Here is a 21,517-nt window from a genome sequence, read left to right on the forward strand (position 1 = left end):
CCTTAGTGGTGTAATTGTTCTCATGCTGTCTCTGGTCAGTATTTGTCCACACCCATCTTAAATTGGTCAGCAAGTGGAATGTGAGAATATTAACTGCTGTACAAATAGCTTTGGTAATGGCCTCTTCTTCCCTGTGCCACTCATCTGTCTGCTAAGAGTTCTACCTCAGCAAGATGACAAACTCTATGCTCTGAAAGACCTCCTCCTCTCCGTTAGAGGGAGGTTATTTAGTCAGAGTTCTGCTATATGTTGCTGATATCTCTTGCTGGAACACCCCAGGGCTCAGGCTCTGTCTGAGATGATGAACCTCCAGCTAAATTATGGGATTTCTCCTTCTAAGGTATTACGGTGCATCTGAAAACATGCACTTGTAATGGAAAAGGACTTCAGACTGCTAAACGTTATGTCTCAAAGTGGCTTTCTGAAGAAGAGAAACAACCTCTTGACTCTCAAGCCCCAGTATGAGAAACTTCCAGGATGGTGGAATCATTGTACAGAGTTTCTACCACCATGTAAAGGAGGACTGTATGATGACAAACAGCTCTGTCCTATGGCAGTGTTCAATACACCATGGGTGGATTATTTACTTTCCAGCTTGCCTTTGAGTTCTGGCATTTTGCATTTCTCTCTTAATACTTCTCATAATACAGCTTTCAAGCAGATGATGGTTCTCTGTTCAGAGTTGTGCACTGTTTTCTGAGATATCTGGAATTGAGCTTTTACAGAATAATCAAGAAGATATTTTTTTGAAGCAATATTGCTAATGGATGAAGGCTTCTTTTTATATCTTGCCAATTACAAATCTCTCAGTTCTTAGGCCATTAAGCAGTTTAAAATAGAGTTGAATAGAGCACTGAGTAAAATCAGGAAGTGTTTTTGTATGGCTGTCATACATGGCTTGGGTGTAGGCATCTTAATCCAGGACATGAGCTCAGAATGACCGGGCCCTTGTTCCCCTTCAAGCTATGTTGTGTTGGGATGCTTGGGGGTTCTGGTAACATCTGTACCAAGAAGGAAAGCCAAGTGCTATATCAGTTTGCAACATTTCATTTTTGTGTAAGAGCTTCTGTTTGTATTAAGGGAATGTGTTTATTTTAGGATCAAGTGAAAGTCCTAATAACAAGGCAAGGTAGGGTCATTTTCCCTTTTGAGTTCTGTGACTTCTCATAGAATGCTTTCTGTGCAGAATTAGTTTACCTATGAAGCAATTAATGTGTACTCTGAAAAACAGTGTTGATAGAAAGCAGCAGATAACCACAGACTGTCCTTCCCTGACTTTGTGTCATAAGATCTAGGTCAGCCTATGTGATTCCTACTCATTGCCACTGTCTGCTGTGTGCTTCTGCAGCTGCCAGTGCAGCTCAGGTGGGTTTGTCTGCAAGGACAGGCTCCCAGTTCCATTACACGTTGCTGTGTGAAAGCCTCCAGGTGGACCTAAAGCCATTGACTCCATTGGACCATGCTGCCCATTGGACAAGCTGCTGGCAAGCTGCCTATTGCACCACTGGGAGAGCCATTAATGGGCAGTAAAACTGAGTTTTGACAAACTGCTGGAAGCTTTTACAGGTTCTGTATCCATATTGATCTCACCTGTCTCCTTGAAGTGCCCAGAGACTGAATTTGAACATTTGGGCCAATCTTTTTACATGAAAAAGATTTCTTTTGGTGGTGGTTCCCAAGACAAAGGTAAACACTGGCATCATTCTGTGAAGGCCACAAAGACATGTACTGTCAGTGCTGTAAGAACCATTTCACCCAGTGCAGTGGAAAAGGGACCTTCCACTGAGACACTGCCATGACTCTAGATGTGGCTGAATAAAATACAGAAAGCGTTTTTATGGTCAACAAATAGTTATGATTTTAATGAGCAATAGAATACACTGGAAAAATTATTTTGAGTTTCTTTGTTTGTTTTTGAAGAACAAAATAAATAGGAGCTGTCTTATAAGGAATGTAGGTCTGTTGTTTTAACAATTCTTAGGGAATGCTTGAAATGTTAGGACTCAGTTAGGAAGGCTTTCTTAGGAAAGCATCTTCTAGAAGAGGCTGTGGCTGGAAAGTGGCTGCTTTTAACCTGACTTGTGAGGGCTGATTTCTTCTCACTTTGTGGATATCTGAGCAAAACCATTGTCCCTATCTCAGCTGATGGCCAATCAGGGACTAGCAATTAGTGGAGGAATGTAAGCACCTGGTTTCAAGGTACCTTTTTTTTCTTTCCTGTCCATGGCATTGGTGTTTGTCTTCTCGCTCAGCCTGCCCCCTTCCCATGTTTTTCCCAGCTCTGTGCTACTCCTTCTAAAACACTTGCTCATCTCTCTCTAGTCCAGAGTTAATGCCTTTCTCTTCCAAGCATCTCTGAACATGCTGCTCCTCCTACTTCGGTGGCATACCCTGCTAGTGTGACTGAAGAGAAGCAAGCCAGCCCCCTGCTGCCTATTCTTCCATCATCTGACCGAAACAAATGCTATTTCCAACTCACAGCCTCCGTACGTTGCCAAATGCTCATGTGGCCAACAATGTGGTTCAGGTGAGTTTATTTGCAAGCCCTGACAGGCTTCAGGTATGTTTGTGAGATTTTGGTGTGTATCTGCAATGCAAATTGCCTTTGTCAAGGAGGTTCCAACTCATTCTGTTTCCGAGAAATTAATTAGTTGTGGTTCTCAGAATGCTGGAGCAGAACTGTGCAGAGATGTCAATATGTATATCTTTCTGGTGGCTAACTGGAACCTGCAAAGGGAAGCTTTTTTCTCTGGGAACCGAGCTCAGTGAGCTCATGTGAATGTTGCATCCTTTGGTGGGCTAAGTCTGCAATTTTACTGAAGCTACTGGAGCACCTGAACTTTAGATGTCACTTTGGTGCTAGCGATCACTTAGCAAGATATATTTATCTAGATTTTCAGGCCTCTTTGCTAGTGTTGTGTTTGATTGAGTTAATGGATAGAGAACTCAAACATTAAGGTTCATGTGAAACACTGTGTCCCAAGATGGTGGGATGGGATTTTTTAGAGGGAGAGAAAGAAGCTACATGACTAAGGCTGTCAGTGAGACTTTGCCTGAAAAAGTAACCAGCTTCTTGCATTTTCACAAGGCAAACTTTCTGAACATGTAAGCACAATGATTAAAAGAATGCACTGCAAGGGGTTGGTGACCTGTGCTTTGCAAAAAAAAAGACCTTTATATCTTGCAGAAGCAAGAACAGTACATGACGCTTGGAAGTCACTTCTTAGGATAGCATTACACAGATTTTATTTCTGGATTTGAGTAGCTGCACAATTCGTATGAAAATGGGAGTCTTCAAGGGTCTGAAAGAGGAAATAGTTAGAAAACAGCTAATATCAAGATCTCTCCTGTCCCCTCTTTCTTCTATTTGGTATCTTGTGCTAAGGTCTTGGGAAGAAAAATGCCCATTAGAGGAGTCAAAAAAAGATGGACATTTTAAGGCATTCTTAGCAGTGTTGGTCAGAATTCTGGACTAGCCCATTACTACCTGTCTGAGAAGTTACAGCATCCAGAAGGACGTCACTGCTTGTGCTGTTAGAAACCAACTATAAAAACTGCTTACATTCTGCTCAAGCTTCAGATAACCTGGAGTAGCTTTTAATCCTAACAATTAATTGTGCTATTCAGGTGAGGGGTGAGCAAGAACACAAAAATAAGCCCTTCATAAATCTGAAGTATTAGTAGCTAGGTTAAGTTACAGTCCTACCTATGAATTTCCTGTCTGTAAGCATAGAAATCTCAACCAGTTTTCCAAAGTGGGAGGTGACAATACTTCTTATTTTGTTGGGAGGGCATTGCCACAGCTCTGGAATTGTCTCTGCATGCAGAACCTTGCTAATTTGGTGGGGCTTTATTGGCATTGAAGGTTCAAATGCGAGGATCCAATTTCAATGTTGGGCAACACAATGATACGTGCAAAGTAATTCCCTAATGACTAGAGCATCCCTTTTGTACTAGGAAATGAGTTTGGAGCTGAGAAAAGCTGTTGGGACCTAGCACTGCTGTTGAAACTATGGCTCTTCTTTGGAAAGAATGTCTCTTCCACTGTATTACAGCTGAATCCAAAGACCTTGATCTACCTGGAGTGGGCTTGGGATTGTGTTGCATGTTAACTAAGCGATTGGAAGCTGTTCAACTATATCCTCCGGTCAAACCATTCATGGGTTTTGGCTATTAGACAGGGAATAGAGTTACAAGGAAATTGTAAGGTGTTTCTATGGGAGGTTTCACATCACCAGCACAGCCTGGTCAGTTCCGCCTTCAGCCACAGGGCCTGGGGTCAGGCTGAGTGCTTGGGGAGCTCCTCCTCCTCCAGGAGGAACCCATTTTCTTTGCTGATGGGTCTTAGGAGCAGGGCATGCAGCCCAGGGCTCTTGAGGATAGAAACAGCCCTGGTTTCTGCTAGGCGTGTGCAGACAGGTAGAACTGGGTGTTGCCAAAGCTCTGCTCAGGTGAAAAAAACCATTTGCGGTTACACAGGATTGACTGGCAATTAGTATGCTTTGCTTATGGGCAGGACTGAAAGCCGCAGCGTATGGCTGCTGGGCCCTGTGGGTTGAGGTTCTTGCAGCAGAGCTGGCACAGGTGTCCTAGGATTGTCCTTGGGCTTGCTGAAGTCTAATAAGTTGTGTGTGTGAATCAGGGGCTTGTGTGCTTTAGGCAGAGCAAGAATGGGTGAACGGCAAGGAGATGGAGGGCAGATGCTAAATGTCTCCTTTTTAGACACTTCTCTCTGTTCTCTCCCACCCTTCTGTTTGTGCATTGGGTCTTGTCCTCTGAAGGCTTTGCCCAGCACATTTTACATCTGTCTGGATTTAACAGGTTGCCTGAGCTCACACCAGTAGCAGTTCACAAGACAGGAAGCTCCCCTCAAACTGTGCACATAGAAATAGACTGAATTCTGATAGTAAAAGACACGTGTGATCTTCCCCCCTCACCCCCATCCCTCCCTGTGACTCACACCTCCCCATTAAGACTCATGTTCACTTGTGGAGGTAAGCATCCAGCCATAAATCTCCAGATTTCTTTAGTGACCTGGGGAAAGAAAATGGAGAGAGGTTTGTTTGTCTTGTGAACCTCTGTCACTTTGTTCCTACAAAGGAGAACTCTGATACTGAGTCTGAGCATGAACCCCATAGAATGTCCCCCTCAGAATACCAGAGGAGCTGCCTATTTTGCAATTTGGGCTCCTCAAAGTGACTAGTTTCAAAGTACTTTGGTTGAAGTGCTCTTGTTGCAGAAGCAGCTTTGGGGGACAGCACTTCCCCAACCTACCTCCCCTCCCTCCCACAATGTAGTGAAGTATTTTCCCATTCCCATGCCAGTTGTAACCTGGCATCAGTCCACTACATCAGTGGGGCTGTACCATTTCTGGTGAATTAACAAATCTGCAGGTATTCCTTGGGCTGTGATGCGAAGGTTGTTACCCTAGTGACACCAGGTTACAGAATACTGATATGCTATTTCTCAAAGTGTCCTGAATTATTTGTAGTAGCAATGATAGGATGCTTGTGTAACAGTGAACTGCAAACTGCGGATGGTATTACAAGAACCTTACCCAACGATATCTACAAATGCTTTTCCAAGAGGCTTCTCTTCGTACTGGACCCCATACTTGGCACATAATGACTTCACCAAGGGTTTGATTTTCCAGAAATTGTGCCGTGGCATTGTTGGGAACAGGCTTGAATAGAGAAAGAGAAAACATCTGAGAAAAATCTAGAGCATAACCCCAAGGGATGGGCATCTCCATCTGCCTTCTCATGGGGCCAATTATTAATGCCTTCCTGAGCTACACCAATAGACAAAAGAAAGAGAGGTAGAGAGAGATCTGTGCTTTACAGTACTCTGTTTCAAGAAGGCTTGTGAAAACAGAATGCATCGATTCTCCTGCTGCTCTGCCAGTCCTCAGAACAAAGCTGTGTTCAAGAGAGACAATCAAAGCCAGTTTATGCAGGAGAGGATGCTACAAGTGCAGTGCAAAGGAAGCAGGAGAGAGGAAGCAGCCTTGCTTTGCTGGGATAGCTGCCTGTTTGCTTTGCGCAATACTAATTGTTTCTTGCCAAACTGAATTATCAGTGGCCCCTTTTTCCATCTCATGGAACACAGAAGCAGGTAAAGAACCTGGGGTCACACTGATTATACTGTTCAATGAATATTTCCAAAGCTGACTTCCAAACCAGTCACCTTTACTCTAAATGTGGTCTCTATTACATTTTGCTCTAACAGACTGCCCTGGTTTTAATACCCCTCCTGCAGCCTGATACTCAGCAGTATGTACAGTCCCACATTTCCAGCCATAAGATGCTGATGACCTTTTATTTAGGGAAAGGACACTTCTGAAATATATCTTAAGATAACTCCTTGAGTTTTACTATCCAAATCTGTAGCCTTTGTATCTTGTAGTTTTGTACCAATGACTTAGCTGAAACCCAAATTAAAATTGTGAGAATGAAAGCTGAAATGGTGGGTAGCACGAGAGAAAGATGCTGTGCCTATAGTGACAACAACCCCCCAGCAGTTTGGGATTGTCTTTGCTTGAAATGTGGTAGTGCTCCAAAGAGGAAGTGGAAGGTTTGACTAGAGAAGGTGTTAGACAACCTTGTGTAGGCCTTGCCTTTACTATGAAAGTTTGGACCAGATAATTTCTGAGATCTCTTTCAACCTGGGCTTCTCTGTGATTCTGTCCCCTCTCACACATATGTTTTTAGCAGGCTATCCCTTGCCACAAGTATAGTACTGTAACAGCCTGGTGATGACCAAACGTTACTGGGTCCATACTCACTGGTGCTCAATTTGGAAGTTCAGGTGTCCGGTGAACCAGTCATTGAAAAACGACTGCTCAATATTGCAGGTGGCTGCCAGCTGTGGAGGCAAGAAAGCAGCCATGAATGCTAGTGACCCAAATAGCTGTGAATTAGTCACCCTAAAATCAGCATGAAGCCTATCTTGCCTGTAGCAGGGGCTGGAGGACAAAAAGCATCTTCCTCTTCTATGGGTAGTCATTGTGTAGGAAGTTGCCATTCTGAGACAGATGACTGTAGCATGGGAAACTTTAATCCTCGGTAACGGCTGGCTATCAGCTGTTGTGCTGACAATGCCATGAAGGTTTGAACAGGGATCAAGGGGCGATGCAGGGAGATAGTCATGTTTGGTGACATATTAGCCCAAGGACAGGGTCCTAAATCTCAGCATATCTAGCTGGAGACCAGATGGTTAACAACAGGATCAGGATGGGAATTTGGAGAAGAAAACACCATGGTTACAGAAAGCCTACTTTTACTCCCGTCTAGTTATTTTCCAGTATGCCTGAACTTCTCTCAGCTCAGTTAGACAGAATTCATGTAGTCGTTATCCTCTAGGTCTGAAAAAGACTTGGGCCACAACAAATAAAAGGTGTGCATTTGTCTGACCAGGCATTAAAGAGATTTATATGTAGAAAGCGGTACAGCTTCATTTCATCCCTTATTCCATTAGAAAACTACAAACTTTAGAAATATGCTAAAATCTTTCTTCAACTGGAGTTGATGTGTTTTCAGCACAGGGATTTAAAGTACCATTTTCCATTAGCTGATGATTTCCATTGAGACATTTCTCTTTGCTCATGCGTGTATGCCTGTATATACACCACATGAGCACCTGATACAGCCTCAGAAATGAAGAAACAAAACATAACTTTCTGATTATTGAAATCAATACAGAAGTTTGGACTTCCATGCCTTGAATGACTTTGGGGAAAGCAAATGGTGGGGATTGGATGATGTTTGGACTAGATGATATTAAGAGGTCTTTCCCAACCTTAATGATACAGTAATTCTATTATCTTTATGGTAGAGAGGTCTTGGGTGGAGGCCCTATGCTATAACATCTTGTACCTTTACCAGGGGATAATTTGGTACTCCATCCACTCTTTGAGTAAATTGAGTAAAAAAATCCAGTTTGGGGTGAGTGAAATCAGAGGTTACCTGAGAGCTAAGCCAGTCTTTGTGCTTCTCACAATCAATTTCCATTGGAATGTGATTCATCTGAGTGACCCACACAAACCAGTGGCTCTCCAGAAACCTTCAAAAACATACAGAGGAAAACATGGAACAATTTATATTGCAGACCAGGACCTGAGGTAAACAGATGATGTTTGCAGGACATACAGCATGTGAGAAAAACATTTCCTCAGGATACAAAACTAAATGCCTCTTCCTATTGAAACCAGAAAGAATCACTTCTGCAATGAATTTCTCTTTCTCTCTTTATACCTCTGGGACTTATGCTTCTCCTTCCTCAGGAATGGATTGGTCTTTCACACTAATTTTGCCTTTCTCTAAATGAAGATGTAATACTGAGGGGGACCGATAGGACAAATAGCTTCTCCAAAGGAATAGTGATGCAATGGCACAGGCTATCCAGGGAGATGGTGGAGTCACCATCCCAGGAGTTGCTCAAGAACCTCAAACGTGTGGCAGTGAGGTCAGTGGGATGGGTTGGCCATTAGACTTGGTGATCTTAGAGGCCTTTTTCAACCTTAATGATTCTGTGATACTATACTTCCAATTACTTGAGAAAAAGGAGCCACAATTTAGAAATTCTGAGTTGATTTTCTTTGCAATTGCTTGCTGGATATACAACAGTTTCAAAGTCCATCTGCTTATTGGTGTTAACTTTCTGATTGTCAGATTTAGCGCCTGGGGGCTCCCGGTTTCTCTTTGTTTTCTCTGTAACTTTACCATAATTCTGAATTCTGAACTTGAGATTGGCTTGTTTACTGCTTATGGTGTAAACCACAATTTTAGCCCCTGGAGAACAGCCTACAGAAATACACTTCAAAGCTGTTTCACTGTGCTGAGACTGAGATGCGTGTTGCACGGCAGTTGTTCAACATCCTTTTCCAGAAAACAAGCCTATAGACTAAAAAAAGCAGATGATCTGATGCTTCACTTTCACCAGTAATTTCAGCAATCACTGTAATGTAACTAGCAGTAATTTCATACAATCACTGACTGGGGTAAGCTAATTAAACAGAGCTGTCTCAGAGCTTTTTGGAAGTCTGGATTTTGATAGTTTGTTTTTTCCAGTGTTTTCATCTGTCTGACGAAAGTCTAAATAAGACTGTTGGTGTCATGTGTCAGCTAATTAGAACAATCTCAGCTTTCTACTCATTACTCACATCTGGGGTGAAAACAAAATGAAATGTTTTCATTTAACTTTATGCCTTATGTATTTAGATTTAGAGTGGTGGCCTTCATAGTATATTCTTATTGCTCTAAGCCATGGGAGAACTGACTACAATGGTGCATTGTTCTCTGAAGCTCCCAGGGCTGCTCTTTAACTGACTCAAGTATAACAGAACTATAGTAATAGGGAACCATCTCCTGCTGAACTTTCATGAGGAACTGGAAACAGTTTTGCAAGGAGAAATGTTCTTCCTTCTGTATTTTCAGCTTGATCAAAATAGAAAATCTTAGGAGATACAAGGTCAGGTGGTGTCACTTGTTGAATCCAGATCAAATATTTTGGCTACAGGCTTACATAGGTGTCCATCTTTTGAAGTTCCCAGTTAAAAAGACAAAAGAAAACAGGACCGAATTGTTCTGAAGCTATAAAAACTGAAGTTGTGAATGTTATGTTTTCTGGAGGCAAACCTTCAGATTTTGCGAAGGCTTTTCCATATCTGCTGCAGTTTCTTTTTGCTTTAAAAATGTGGGGTTATTTTAGAAAAATGTTTTTCACTCTGATAAAATGTTTTCTAAAACTAGTGCTGACTGTGGGACTAAATGCCATCCTTCAGTATTAGCCAAAGAGCTGCAGATATTTCATGCAAAATAGAAATACAAATTCAGTGCTACCATCTGGGATAGTGTAACCATGCAGTGAGTAAGCTTCCCAACCCTGCCATGCCTGATTCATTTTGGCAGCCCATGCTTGCAGTTCATGTTTTCAGATCTCTCACTGAACTTTCCACCCATTTATCATACAGCAGTAATCAAGAGCAGCTCGTTGTGGAGGTTGGTGACAATAAAGTGGAAGAAGACTAGTCAGAATCAAGACACACAGAATACTTTCTCCATAGGTGTAAGGAGAGCTGGGAGGTAGTTTTTTGGGGTCTATTGGAGTGTAGGGATAGGAACACTGATCTGTGGTGTGAAACAGCTTTCTGAGGCACTGACCTCTGCATGGGAGCAATGATGTGCATGTGTAGTGTACAAGACATGAGCTATTTTGCATGTGAGAAGTGGGGAGCATTTTCATTCTGGTGCTCAGGAGGGCTCACAAGGCACCTTCCAAGTTAGCTGGGAAGAGTTTGGCCTGATGCACTGTGGAAGTGTCTGGCCTTGGCGAGTGTGGAAAATACAAAAGTGTTTGGATTGGGCAGTGTATGAGAATGGGGATTTAGGAAAGATACAAGATACAAGAATCCCAAGGGCTGAGGAAGGTGCTGAGCACCAGAATCAGCTCTGCTGTGAGGTGGTAGAACTGGGAGATGATAGGAAGAAAGCAAAGCAGTAGGAATGCCCAATAGTACAACACTGTGTGGCAGATGACTGCAGAGAACCGTAATGAGGAAGGCCTGTGGGCCATAGCAGAGCTGGAGCTTGGTTAGCCCAGCACTGGAGGTCCTTTATCTCCTACCTGACAAAAGTGAGGAGAGACAGGGATCCCAGAATGCCATAGAATGGGATGTATGTGATGAAATAGCGCATGTAGTAGCTGATGGCCCAGGCCAGGTCCTAGGGGAAGAGAGAAAATATGAGGCATCTCTTAGCCTATTTCATACAGTGTAGCTCTGCTGGTATCATTAGGGGCATTAGCTCATTAGTGCAGCAAGTGTGATCCCTTCCCAGCCTCCCTCTGCCAGGTCTCTTGTGCTGGAAAGACCATTGGTCTCTCTCCCCACTCAAGTGTCAGACCCCACCAAGACTGAGGGAATATGTCACTCACCGCCCAGAACCTGCGCTTGATCATGGTTGAGATGATTTGGATTTGGAAGTACACGGGGATGAGCAGAGGTGGGAAGACTGCAAAGCAAAGGGAAATGTTTCGGACATCAGAGAGGCAGAAAAGCGCGTGACATGATAGTGAGCTGGTGATTTAGGAACTGTTTCTGGGAAAGTCTGTCCAGCACTGGTAAAGAAAGCGATATGCTGGTGACAGGGACAGGTGAATTCTCTGTGAAGGAGGCTTTGGTTCACACCTGTTCATCTTGACTCATAATATACAGGTATTTCATTGAGCCTCCCACACAGAGGTTACTTCCCAGTCTCAACCGCTTGTCTTGCTTTCTATAGCTGTGCTGGAAGTGCTAAAGATGCTTGGATATCCATGAGAATATACTGAATTGATTTTGAGGCCTGTACAGGTATGCCATTAATGAGACTGTAGTTCTTGGGAAGAGAAAGATGAGTTGAGACTTATGCATTTCTCTGCTAACACAGCAGGGCTGAAAACTGAACTGATGTTCAGTTCCTGTGATCAAAGAGAAAGAGGAAGAGCACAGTGCAGATACTCACTGAGGAAGAAGTACTCGTGCTGGTGGTTGTAAGGCAGGTACTTCAGCTTCTTCTTGCCATACTGTGGGACAAAGATGAGAAAGCTCAGTCTTGGACAATAGAACCCATGTGTAAGAGAGGATTATCTGCAATACTTCTTTATTGACTGGAGAGTTTTGACCAAATCCCCACACCATCAAAGCTAGAAAGTATTTTATTATGGATAAATATCCTGACTTCATAATTCTCCTGTATGTAAATTCCTTTTTAAAGCCTTCTGGTCTTGATTTTGACAGCTTCTTTTTATCTGTGAACCTGATGGCACTTTTATTCATTTCTGCTCTTCCTGCCTTGCCTATGGCTGTACTTAGAATTGCCATTTTTCCTTTATCACCAACACAAATTCAAGACTTTGATAGTTGGACCAGATGATCATGATGGTCTTTTCCAACATTTATGATTCTAAGGCATAGCAAAGTCTGACCAATGGTACATTCTTAGGTAGGATACTTTTGGCAGAGAATGGTGCTGAACATTGGCTTGTCTTCCACCAAAATGTCCAGCCACCAAGTCTTTCTGACTTCTGCAGCTATCAGCACGTGAGCCCTGCCATCTGCCAGGGCTTTGTAAAGTTGTACTTTATCAACAGTGGAAAAACTAGTGTGGCCCTTTTCTATTTACACAGGAAGTCATGTAGGTGTATTTAAGTCTACAATGCCTGTGTTGCTAGTTTGACATGATTAGAAGTAGTGTGCTGCCCCTGAGAGCTCTTCTGCACCAACTGCTATGTAACCATGGTTCGTCTACACACAGCAGAAGCAGGTGTTCCCCCAAAGACAAATTTGGTCAAATTCAGTCTGTTTAGTGGGGACTGAAAGAAAAGGAATTGAATTTTTCCCTATTGTTCCTTGTAAACTGTTGGAACTACCCCATTAATCTCCACGACAGGACATTTTGAACAGACAGCAAAGAGAACTTCCTGGTGATCTTGAGTGCTGAGCATGGAATTGGCATGCCCAATGAATTCCCAGTGTGCCAGCTCTCAAGCCACGCTGAAGTGTTGTTGGCAGAGCAGATCTCATCCTGAGAATTAAGTACCTTCCATTTTTCCTTTAAGTAAACCACAGTCTGCTTTAAAACCCAATTATCAAGCACAACGTTTTCCAATGAGATGTACCAACACAGTGAAGAGCTAGATCCCAGTTCGTATTTTCTAGACTGTCTTTTTTTATGCTCCAGAGGAAGGCTTTCATTTTAGTTATATACAAAAGACATTTCTGCATCTTGAAAATACTATGTGTGCAATATACCCTCTATACATATTAATCTACCAGCATGTATGTGTCTGATGTATTTCTGGGGTTACTTTCTTAGTAGGATAAAAGCTGGCTGAGAAAACATTAGATTTTTCATTCTGTACTTCCCTGAGCTGTACTTGCTGCAGATCTTTTTGTTGTAGTTGTTGCTGCTGTTTTTGACTAGAAACATTTGTTCAATTGTTAACAAAAAGAAAAGAAGAAGACCAAATGTTTATTTTCTATAAGTAGGTTTTTATGAAATTCTAAGTATTTTGGCTCTATAAGAACAGATTGAATCAAAACTCCTTAACTGCCTACTACTCAGTGTGCAGCGTGTTGGTCCACAGCTAATGTAAGAAAACTGTTTGAATAGATGACTGCAGTTATCTGGTATAACCTGAAGAGTTAACAGTTGGTCTGGCTCTCAGTCTTGGTCTTTGTATAAAATGTCTATTTCAAGATCAGGTGATGCCTGAAGATCTCTAGAGTGAGGTGAGAGTGCAGTCACTTGCAGCTAGCTTATACAAGCAGGAAGTTTCTGTGTGCCTTGAACTTCTAATTCAGTTTTGCTGGCTTAAGCCCTCAGATTGAGTCAAAATCTCCACAGATTTTGCCTCGAGAAACAAACAAACAAACAAAAAACCCACAGAGATGTCCTCCTGTTTCTATGCAAGCAATATCCTCCCACATGCATGGCAAATGTTCCAGTACGGAGGACATTGTCCAAAATATTCAAAGATATTTTCTGTGGAAACAGAAGATCAGTTTTGAAATATTCTTGGCAAAGTACTTAAAAACACCATATTTTCCCCCTTGTGTTGATATTTCAATACAGCAGAATGAAGTTTTCTTTAGCAGCTTTCTATCATCCCTTGTTTATTGCTTTTCCTAAGCTACCCCCAAATAATATTTCCTAGGGAATATATAGGAAATGGATGGGGAATTGTATAGTCAATCCTGCACTTCCTCCCAGTATGTGGGAGGGTGTAACTCCCAACAGATCTCAATAGATGTATGAAGTCCCTGGGAGAAGCATTTGCTTTCTTATCACTCTTGTAAAGAAAAGAAGACCAGCAAACTTCTGTTTTAGGATGACGTTCTCTGATGTCGTTACAGATGAGGATTTTCCTCTTTTTAACCACTTTGCCTCACCTCAATAGGCTGACTTTCTCCAAGGACAAAAACATGCAGCATGTTCACATCTGGGTCTTTCTTGAATATGTTGGGCTTAGCGTGATGTTGGAAGTGACGATGGTTCCACCAGTTTGCAGAGGCACCCTGAGCAGATACAAGAACAAGGAATTAATCCATGTAAAAGCGCAGTTCCTCTAGTGGTAGCTGCACTAAAACAGCGCAGTTCTGATTATGTCCAAACTACTGTTTGCATTTAATAAAGAAAACTCTCTCTGCATCTGCTCATTGCTGAAAGACTGACAGACGCAGGGTTCTGCTTTGTTGCAGTCAAAGAGACTGTAGCTATTTCCACAGACCCCCCTGTCCATAACAACCTTTACCTTCAGGTGTCCAATCACAAACTTGTGGACGATGTGGTTCCAGGAAGACTTCTTAAAGACAGAGAGGTGTCCAAAGTCATGTTGCAGCCAACCTGCCTGGGCCTGAAATGATGGGAAGAAAGTTAGTTGTACAGCTGCTTGAAAAGAGAATTGAGCATAAAAGAAAATAGAGACAGAAGACAAGTTCTGAGCATGAGAAAGACAGAGAGTGAACTGGAGAGGGTGAAAAATCTGTTTTGGTTCTGGAGGGGAGCATAGAATTGTGGAAACGCAGAATAACACTATTTGGAAGGGATACACAAAGATTGTTGAGTCCAGCCCCTGGCTCCAGACAGGACCAACCAAAATCCCAACCCTGTGTCTGAGAGCTATGTCCAAATGCTCCTTGAACTCTTTCAGTTCAGGGCTGTGCCCACCACCTCTGCTGAGGAACCCTTCCTAAACACCCAACCCAACCCCCTCCTGCCATTCCCTCGGGTTCTGTAGCTGTGACCAGGGAGAAGAGATCAGTGTCTCCATTTTCTGGAGTAGAAAAGGCAGAGGAGATAAGAAAAATGTGTGAAGCATAATGAGTGGTGTGTAGGGGTGGTCAGAAGGCACCATGGGATCTGATATGTGGTGAGTGTTTTTCCTAGTTCTATGGGTCTAACAAGAAAAGTTTAGCACGCATTAACCATCTCTGCAGTGAAATGGGCAACAAATATCTCTGTGCCTTCTACTTCTTACCTGGGAAGTTGCAAGGATGAAGGCAAGAATTAGAGTTGTGATCCAGCCGGTACCGAAGTATGAAACCATTAGCCAAGCCAATGCTTCCATTGCAATGATATGGGCCAAGTAAAGGGAGAAGAACAAAGGACTGGCTCTGAACAAGTTCATGTCCTCTGCTGTCTTTCTCAGGGTCCGAAAATCCTCCACCAGCTGGGACTGCAAAATAGACATGCAAGACACAGCATGCAGTTTGTAAGCAAGTCTGAATGTATCCAAGGAAGACAAGGTTCCCTGCGAAGGACTCTGGTTATTTCTTGCTTTGTTTGGCTACACCAAAAGTAAGGAAGGATACAATTTTATTTCAGCTCTTCATAGCGCTTTCTTTCTTAAGAGTAAACACTCTGGCTGGTCTGAGTCTGTGCCTTGACCCTTTGTACCCTGAGCTAGGAGAGTAACTTGAGCCTCATGCTGTGAACCAGGGCTACTTTGTTGTGTTGGGAGTTACAACATTTGGTGACTTGTCTGAATGAGCTTTATAGGTAGTAGGGAGCCATTAGCATCATCTCTTCCATTCTGAGTAAGACAAATATACCAATGGTCATGGCCAGCCATAAACAACAAGGTGGAATTAAGGGTTGGTTTCTTTTGTTGGTGGTGTTGTGGTTTTTTTGTTGTTTTTTTTTTTTTTTTTTTTTTTTAGCAAGAACTAGTCATGTACAGTGCCTGAATAATGAATGAATGAACTGTCTGGGATAGGTACAGAACTGGATTGAGGATATGGAGTGCATAGAAATGATACTTGCTGGGTTGCTGCTCCTGAAGCACAGGCACTGAAATGGAACGTTTCCTCACCCATGTGTCCCTATTGCTCCTACCACTTGTAACATAATTGTGGTTGTTCTCCAGAGCTTTGCAGGTACTGGTCTCAGCTGGATAAGCTGCCTGTAGTGAAGGCCCCTTTATAATCTACCTGGAGAACGTTCTGAGAGGGAAAAAATGGTGGCTCTTGTCCATAATAAACACCAGCTCATTAACAAATACTCACATTTTTATCTCGGTCCTGGCTGGGTTCCCCTGGAGCAAGCTCTCCAATAAGTAATGGCTTGAGAAACTTCTGCACCAAGCTGGGGTTGATGTGGAAAGCCTGGAATGCATCCTGGAGTAGAAATAGGAGTAATTGAGATTCAGCAATATCTGTTGCTTTCTGCCCATTGTTCTGTTCCTGCACATCTCCAGCACTGCCCCTCCTTGTAGTAGACCCCCCCACCGTGGGTGGAGTAACACTGTTACTGTGAAAGAGAGGTGTGATCTCTGTTCAGTGTGGTACTTCTGTGCTGATGGAAGCACCGTCCATGGAGATGTTCAAGGTCTGAGCACCTGGTTGTTGGGAGTTGGACCAGGTGGCATTTAAGAACCCCTTCCAACTCAAACAATTCTATGATTCTAACAGAGAAACTTTCTGCTAGAGGCTGATATATGTGTTTATTTAGAAGGAAGTAAACAGTGAGGCCTGGGATGGTATCTAGATAGGTGGAGAAAGGCACCCCAAGAAATTTCCTAAGCAACTAAATACCTAAATCCCGCTTAATTCCCTGGAAGGTAGGCCGACAGGAATGTGTGCAAATTCCCTCTAGGATATAAATGCTCTATGGAAGTCTGCTGCCTGGAGGACGTTCAGGAGAGGGGGTTGACTTTTGTTTTCACAGGGCATTCGATTTGAGCAGAGTTTATCTCAGAGAGCTGTAAAGATACAGTTCTGTGATAAGTTTACCACACTGAGCCACAGTTCTCTTTTTGAGATGCTCATCAGCATAAAAACTCCAGCTTCATCTGGAGCTTATTTTGCTCACTGTGCTTCTCCTTCTCTGAGATCCTAACACATCTGGGGAAAGCTTGACATCTTCTATTCCTCATGGAAGCAAACCAACTGATCTCACAGAGGCCAGAAGGCCTAAGATTTAAAAGGGAAGGTAATTAAAAGAAGCATGGGGTTCTAACTTAGCCAGTGACTAATGATCCTAGTGGTTGTAGTCTCCTTTTCTCATTATGTTGAAATCCCTATCTTCTTCACTTTATGAATAAATAAAAACAACCAAGATACAGCCAAAACCAGAATTTGGTAGTACCATACTTCAGCATTTCTTCCTTCATCCCACTGACTAACAATTAATTGCAAGGACCACCTAAAATCTCCCCTCTTGCTCTAAATTCTTATTATTAGGGGGAAAAAAAATCTTCTCAGTAAGAGTGGTGCTGCAGTGGCACAGTCTGTGCAGAGGTGGTGAAGTCAGTGACTCTGGAGGTGTTCAGAGTCAGTGGGGATGGGCAGGGGGCTGGATTTGGTGATCTTAGAGATCTTTTCTAACCTTAATGATTCTATGATAAATAGGAAGGGCAGATCAGAACACGCTCACTGTGCCTAGCTGACCTTGCTGGGAGCTGACCTCCATTCATAAGCTGGCTCTGGAGTTCCAAATTCCCAGCCAACAACCTTGGTTTCAAAGTGCACCAAAGTCCATGTAAACTTTCACCTTATTCCAGGACTTTGGGTTGAGCTTCAGTGTAATACTCCGATCACAGAAGTTCTGCTGTAGGAGGCATGTAAGAAGCGAGAGCTTTCTACCCAAGGCTTCCCTGGTAGCAGCATATCTGTTTTCTGAACGTGTCATGACATTTCCAGGGAGAGCTCTCCTCCATATCTGAACTTCACAGCTGTGCTTCTTTCAGGGTTGGATAAAAGGAAAGGTTGGAACAGGTCAGAAATGCAATCATGCATCTTAGAGCACAGTCATAAGTCAAGCTTCTTGTGGGAAGGGGGAATTATCCTTGCTGCTTTTGGTGGTGGAAAGAAGTTTTCTTTATTGGTGTATGTGCTGTATATAAGCATCAAAGTACTTGGTGCAGTCAACATGAAGATGTTCTTTTACTTTCTCGAACATCATCTAAAACAGAGATGCTGCGAGATGCTGGGACATATGCTAAGCCTTATCCATTTCTTGAAGGCAACTGTGCATGGTGTGGTGCCACAACTGGCTGTCCCTGTCCCAGGCTGGTGTGCCATATCAGTGTGCCTGAAGTGAGTGAGTGCTGAGCACTGCTGGTACTTGCAGGGGAAACTCACATGTAAGCTGTCCTGGGACAGGGATAGAAACAGTTTAAGAGCTGAATCTTTATCATTGCTTTTGCCTTCTCCAAAGCCCTCCCAGTTGTGATATCTTGCAACTCAAACTGAAGCTTTTTAGCACAGCCCTGACAGGCTCAAGGCCAAAGCTTTCTCACCCTGAATACAAAAGATGTTTTGGCAGTAAGACGTTATTCACCATGGGGAAGCTGGAAACCAGATGCCAACTCTGTGTTAGTGCTTGGGGCAGAGCACCCTTCAGTCTGTGCCTTCACAAAGTGCTTTCTCAGTATGGAGGGATGCTGTGCTGGGGAGGAGGAGCTGGAAGCAGCGTCACAACCCTGTCTTTCGGTCTGCCTTGCAAAGATCAGAGACAAATGCAACAGCAGATGCTTTTTGATTCCCTGTGGAAGAATTGCAGTGAATTCTCAGGGATAGGAAGCCATCGGAGGATCTCGCAGCTTGTGCAGCAGAGTGAAAGCCCCACCCCTTTCCTTCTGAGGCAGAAAGCTACTAATTTGGGGCATTTATTGGAACTGGACAAGAACAGAATGCATTTCAGTGCTTCCAGGAAAATAGCAGGGAATAACCGCAGGCAGAGGGAGACTGAAGGAAAGCGTTAGTAATTCTGTGGCACCCGCAGCCTTCTTGCTCAGGTGTTAGAGCTGCGGCAGACCAGCAGCTAATGCTACAGCTCTGCTTACCACGCGTACAGAGCTGGGGGCTGCTGCATTTATTCACCCCGAATTGGGAACGTGCTCTTGGGATGTATTTCTGCAGAAGGTGGCTTAGGGGTAAAACGCAGACAGGAATCTCTGAACCAATTTGTTCCCACCCCCTCCCTTTTTTTTTTTTTTTTTTAATTGCTGAAACAGGAGAGGTGTCTGAGACAACCCAGCCATGGAGTCCAGGAGCAGCTGGAGCAGCAGCAAACTTTCCCCCCTCCCCCCCGTAGAAACCTGTAACACTCTGGGGAATTCTCTCATGGGAAAAAGCTGAACGGAGCCTTGTTCTGCTCACCTCTACTACAGAGCAGCAGTGAAACGGGCCGGGCTTTAACCCTTCCTGTGCGTGCTCTCCGGCATCGGCATGCCTTAAGCCGCTCAAGGAGGAGGGGAAGACCCTCGGCCCACGAATCCCCAACTCCCGGCACCGCACGAACGCAGACAAAGCCCCGCAGCGGAGCCTCTCCCGACCGCTCCCCCAGATGTTGCCCAGCGGAGGAGCCGCTGCGCCCGCGGGTATCGCCGATGTGCGGGGAGATGATGTGCGGGGAGAGAGGGGCGGCACGGTGCGTGCCCGCGGGGATGTGCCCTTACCGTGGCATCCTCGCCGGCGCAGTGGCCGATGACCCGCTGGCCTCCCGGATGCCTCTTCGCCCACTGGGTAACATTATACACCTTCCGCTCTATCACCAGCCACCTGTCCGTCCTCAGGTTGTGCTTCTGGATCTCCTCCCAGGTGTAGAAGCGGACCTGCGGCTTGCACTCGCCGGACTCCTCTCCTTTCTCACCCCCCTTCCCCATGGGGCCGGCCGCCGCTTTGTCCTCTCGATATGCGAGTCCCGGGGGCCGTGCGGACGGGACGAGCTTCCCGTGCCCGATTTAGCTCAGCTGATCCCCGGCTCTCCCCCGCTTCCTCTGCTCATGTCCTCCCTTCTCTTTGTCTCTCGCTGCCCGGCCCCAGCGCTCCACCAGCTCCGTCTCTGGCTCCGAAGTGCCCCCTAGGCTACGTTTTTTCTCACTGATATACTTTCTCCTCGCACATAGCTCCGTTTTGAGGCAAGCTCTGCCCATTTCCACCCCCCACCCCCTCGTCCTTCCCCCCCCGCCTCCCCAGCATCCCCCTCCATTCAGTACCGGTGAGGCTTCCACAGGGATCAGCAGAGCCCCTGCACCAATCCCGGCCCTCCCGCCGCAGAGCTGGGCTCTGCCATTGGCCCCGCGCGATCTTGCGAAGGGAGCAGCCGGCGGCCGGCCAGACCGGGCTGCGAACCATCGGCCCGACGGCACGGGGGGAGCAACTCGTCTCCCACGCCTCCCCTGCAGCAGGATTTTGGATCCTGCTTCTAAAAGCTTTTTTTTTCCTTCTTTTTTTTTTTTCTCCCCTTTTCTTTTTTCCCCCCTTTCTTTCTTCTTCTTCTTTTTTTTCTCTTCCCCCCCCCCTCCCTTTTTTTTTTTTTTTTTTTTTTTTTTTTTTTTCCCCTTCTTCTTCTCTTTTAACCTTCCCCTTTCTTCTCCTTCCTCTTTTTGTTTCCTCCAGAATGACTGCCACCCTTTTGAACTTAGGAAGCACGTTTTGCTCTTCTGGCCAAAACACACATTGTTTTTCTCTATTTGCACACATCAAGTTGCAGTGTAAGCTGCCCCTTGGTTGCAGGAGCTGTTGCTCCCATTCACAAGGCAATCTCCTGCTTGGGGCAATGCTTCTGCTAAGCAGTGGGACAGTACCATCTTTTCTTTGCCGTTAGGCACTTTGTGATAACATAATCCTTGCCAGGATGTTGCACAAGGTGTTGAGGTGCAAGGGCAAAGCCAATGGAGCAGCATTTTCAATGGTGTCTATCCCATGCCTGAGGGTACCTGCAGCTGCTTTTCGGGGTGAGGCAATCATGATCAATGGCTTTCTTGGCAATAGGCATCTTCCCCTGTGACTGTTTGTTAAGAAATGAAGGGCACATTTTTCCTCCAGTGTCTGTAGCTGATTTTAAGTGGGCTTCATACGCTGATGTTATTAGGGTACAGATTGCCTCTCTTGACTTGCAGCACAGAGGTGGTTTTCTGCTGCATGATCAAATCTTAGGTCAGTAATAACACTGGGTTTGTAGCTCAGACCCCATTCTCTGACCTGGTCTGCAAAAGGAGGGGTAGGAGCCCCTATGGCTGACCATCAAACACTTCAGTTCATGATGTTTGCTTACTCTTTAGCTATCCATTGCATGTCACTACTGAAGGAGGGAGCTCAGGCTAGATATTAGGAAACATTTCTTCTCAGAAAGAGTGGTGAGGTGGTGGCACAGGCTGCCCAGGGGGATAGGTGGTAAGAATCACCGTCCCTGGAGGTGTTCATGAACTGTGTGGATGTGGCACTGAGGGACGTGGTCAATTGACATGGTGGGGGTTGGACTTGATGATCTTAGATGCCTTTTCCAACATTCATGATTCTGTGATCCTGCTATGAGGGGGTAGGGGGTAGGAGGTCATCCTCCTTTGGGGAAGCTGAGCAGTGTCTGCAGCCCTGGTGTTGTTGTGTTCCTGGCCAACCCCAGGCTCTGTTTTTTTCCTGCTGCCTGTGGCTTGAAGGAGCTGAGAACAGGGAGTGGGTATTCAAAAAGCCGTTGCTCCCCTCCCTTTCTCCACCCACATGCCATACACATGCTATAGGAATGGAGAGCAA

The 21,517-nt window shown here is 44.6% G+C and overlaps 1 protein-coding gene across 1 annotated transcript; it reads right to left on the reverse strand.

Moving 5' to 3' along the window:
- Positions 1–3,215: 3,215 nt before the first annotated feature.
- Positions 3,216–19,904, reverse strand: FADS2 (fatty acid desaturase 2). The gene is made up of 12 exons (XM_015863639.2): positions 19,441–19,904; positions 16,046–16,156; positions 15,019–15,216; positions 14,293–14,394; positions 13,931–14,056; positions 11,502–11,562; positions 10,933–11,009; positions 10,624–10,721; positions 7,965–8,061; positions 6,785–6,864; positions 5,558–5,683; positions 3,216–5,034 (listed from the first exon to the last, which is right to left on the reverse strand). The coding sequence occupies exons 1-12, from the start codon at positions 19,645–19,647 to the stop codon at positions 4,983–4,985; spliced, it is 1,335 nt and encodes a 444-aa protein (XP_015719125.1). The 5' UTR covers positions 19,648–19,904; the 3' UTR covers positions 3,216–4,982.
- Positions 19,905–21,517: the final 1,613 nt, after the last annotated feature.

Source organism: Coturnix japonica, chromosome 5 (genome assembly GCF_001577835.2).
Source record: "Coturnix japonica isolate 7356 chromosome 5, Coturnix japonica 2.1, whole genome shotgun sequence".
Lineage (NCBI taxonomy): Eukaryota > Metazoa > Chordata > Aves > Galliformes > Phasianidae > Coturnix > Coturnix japonica.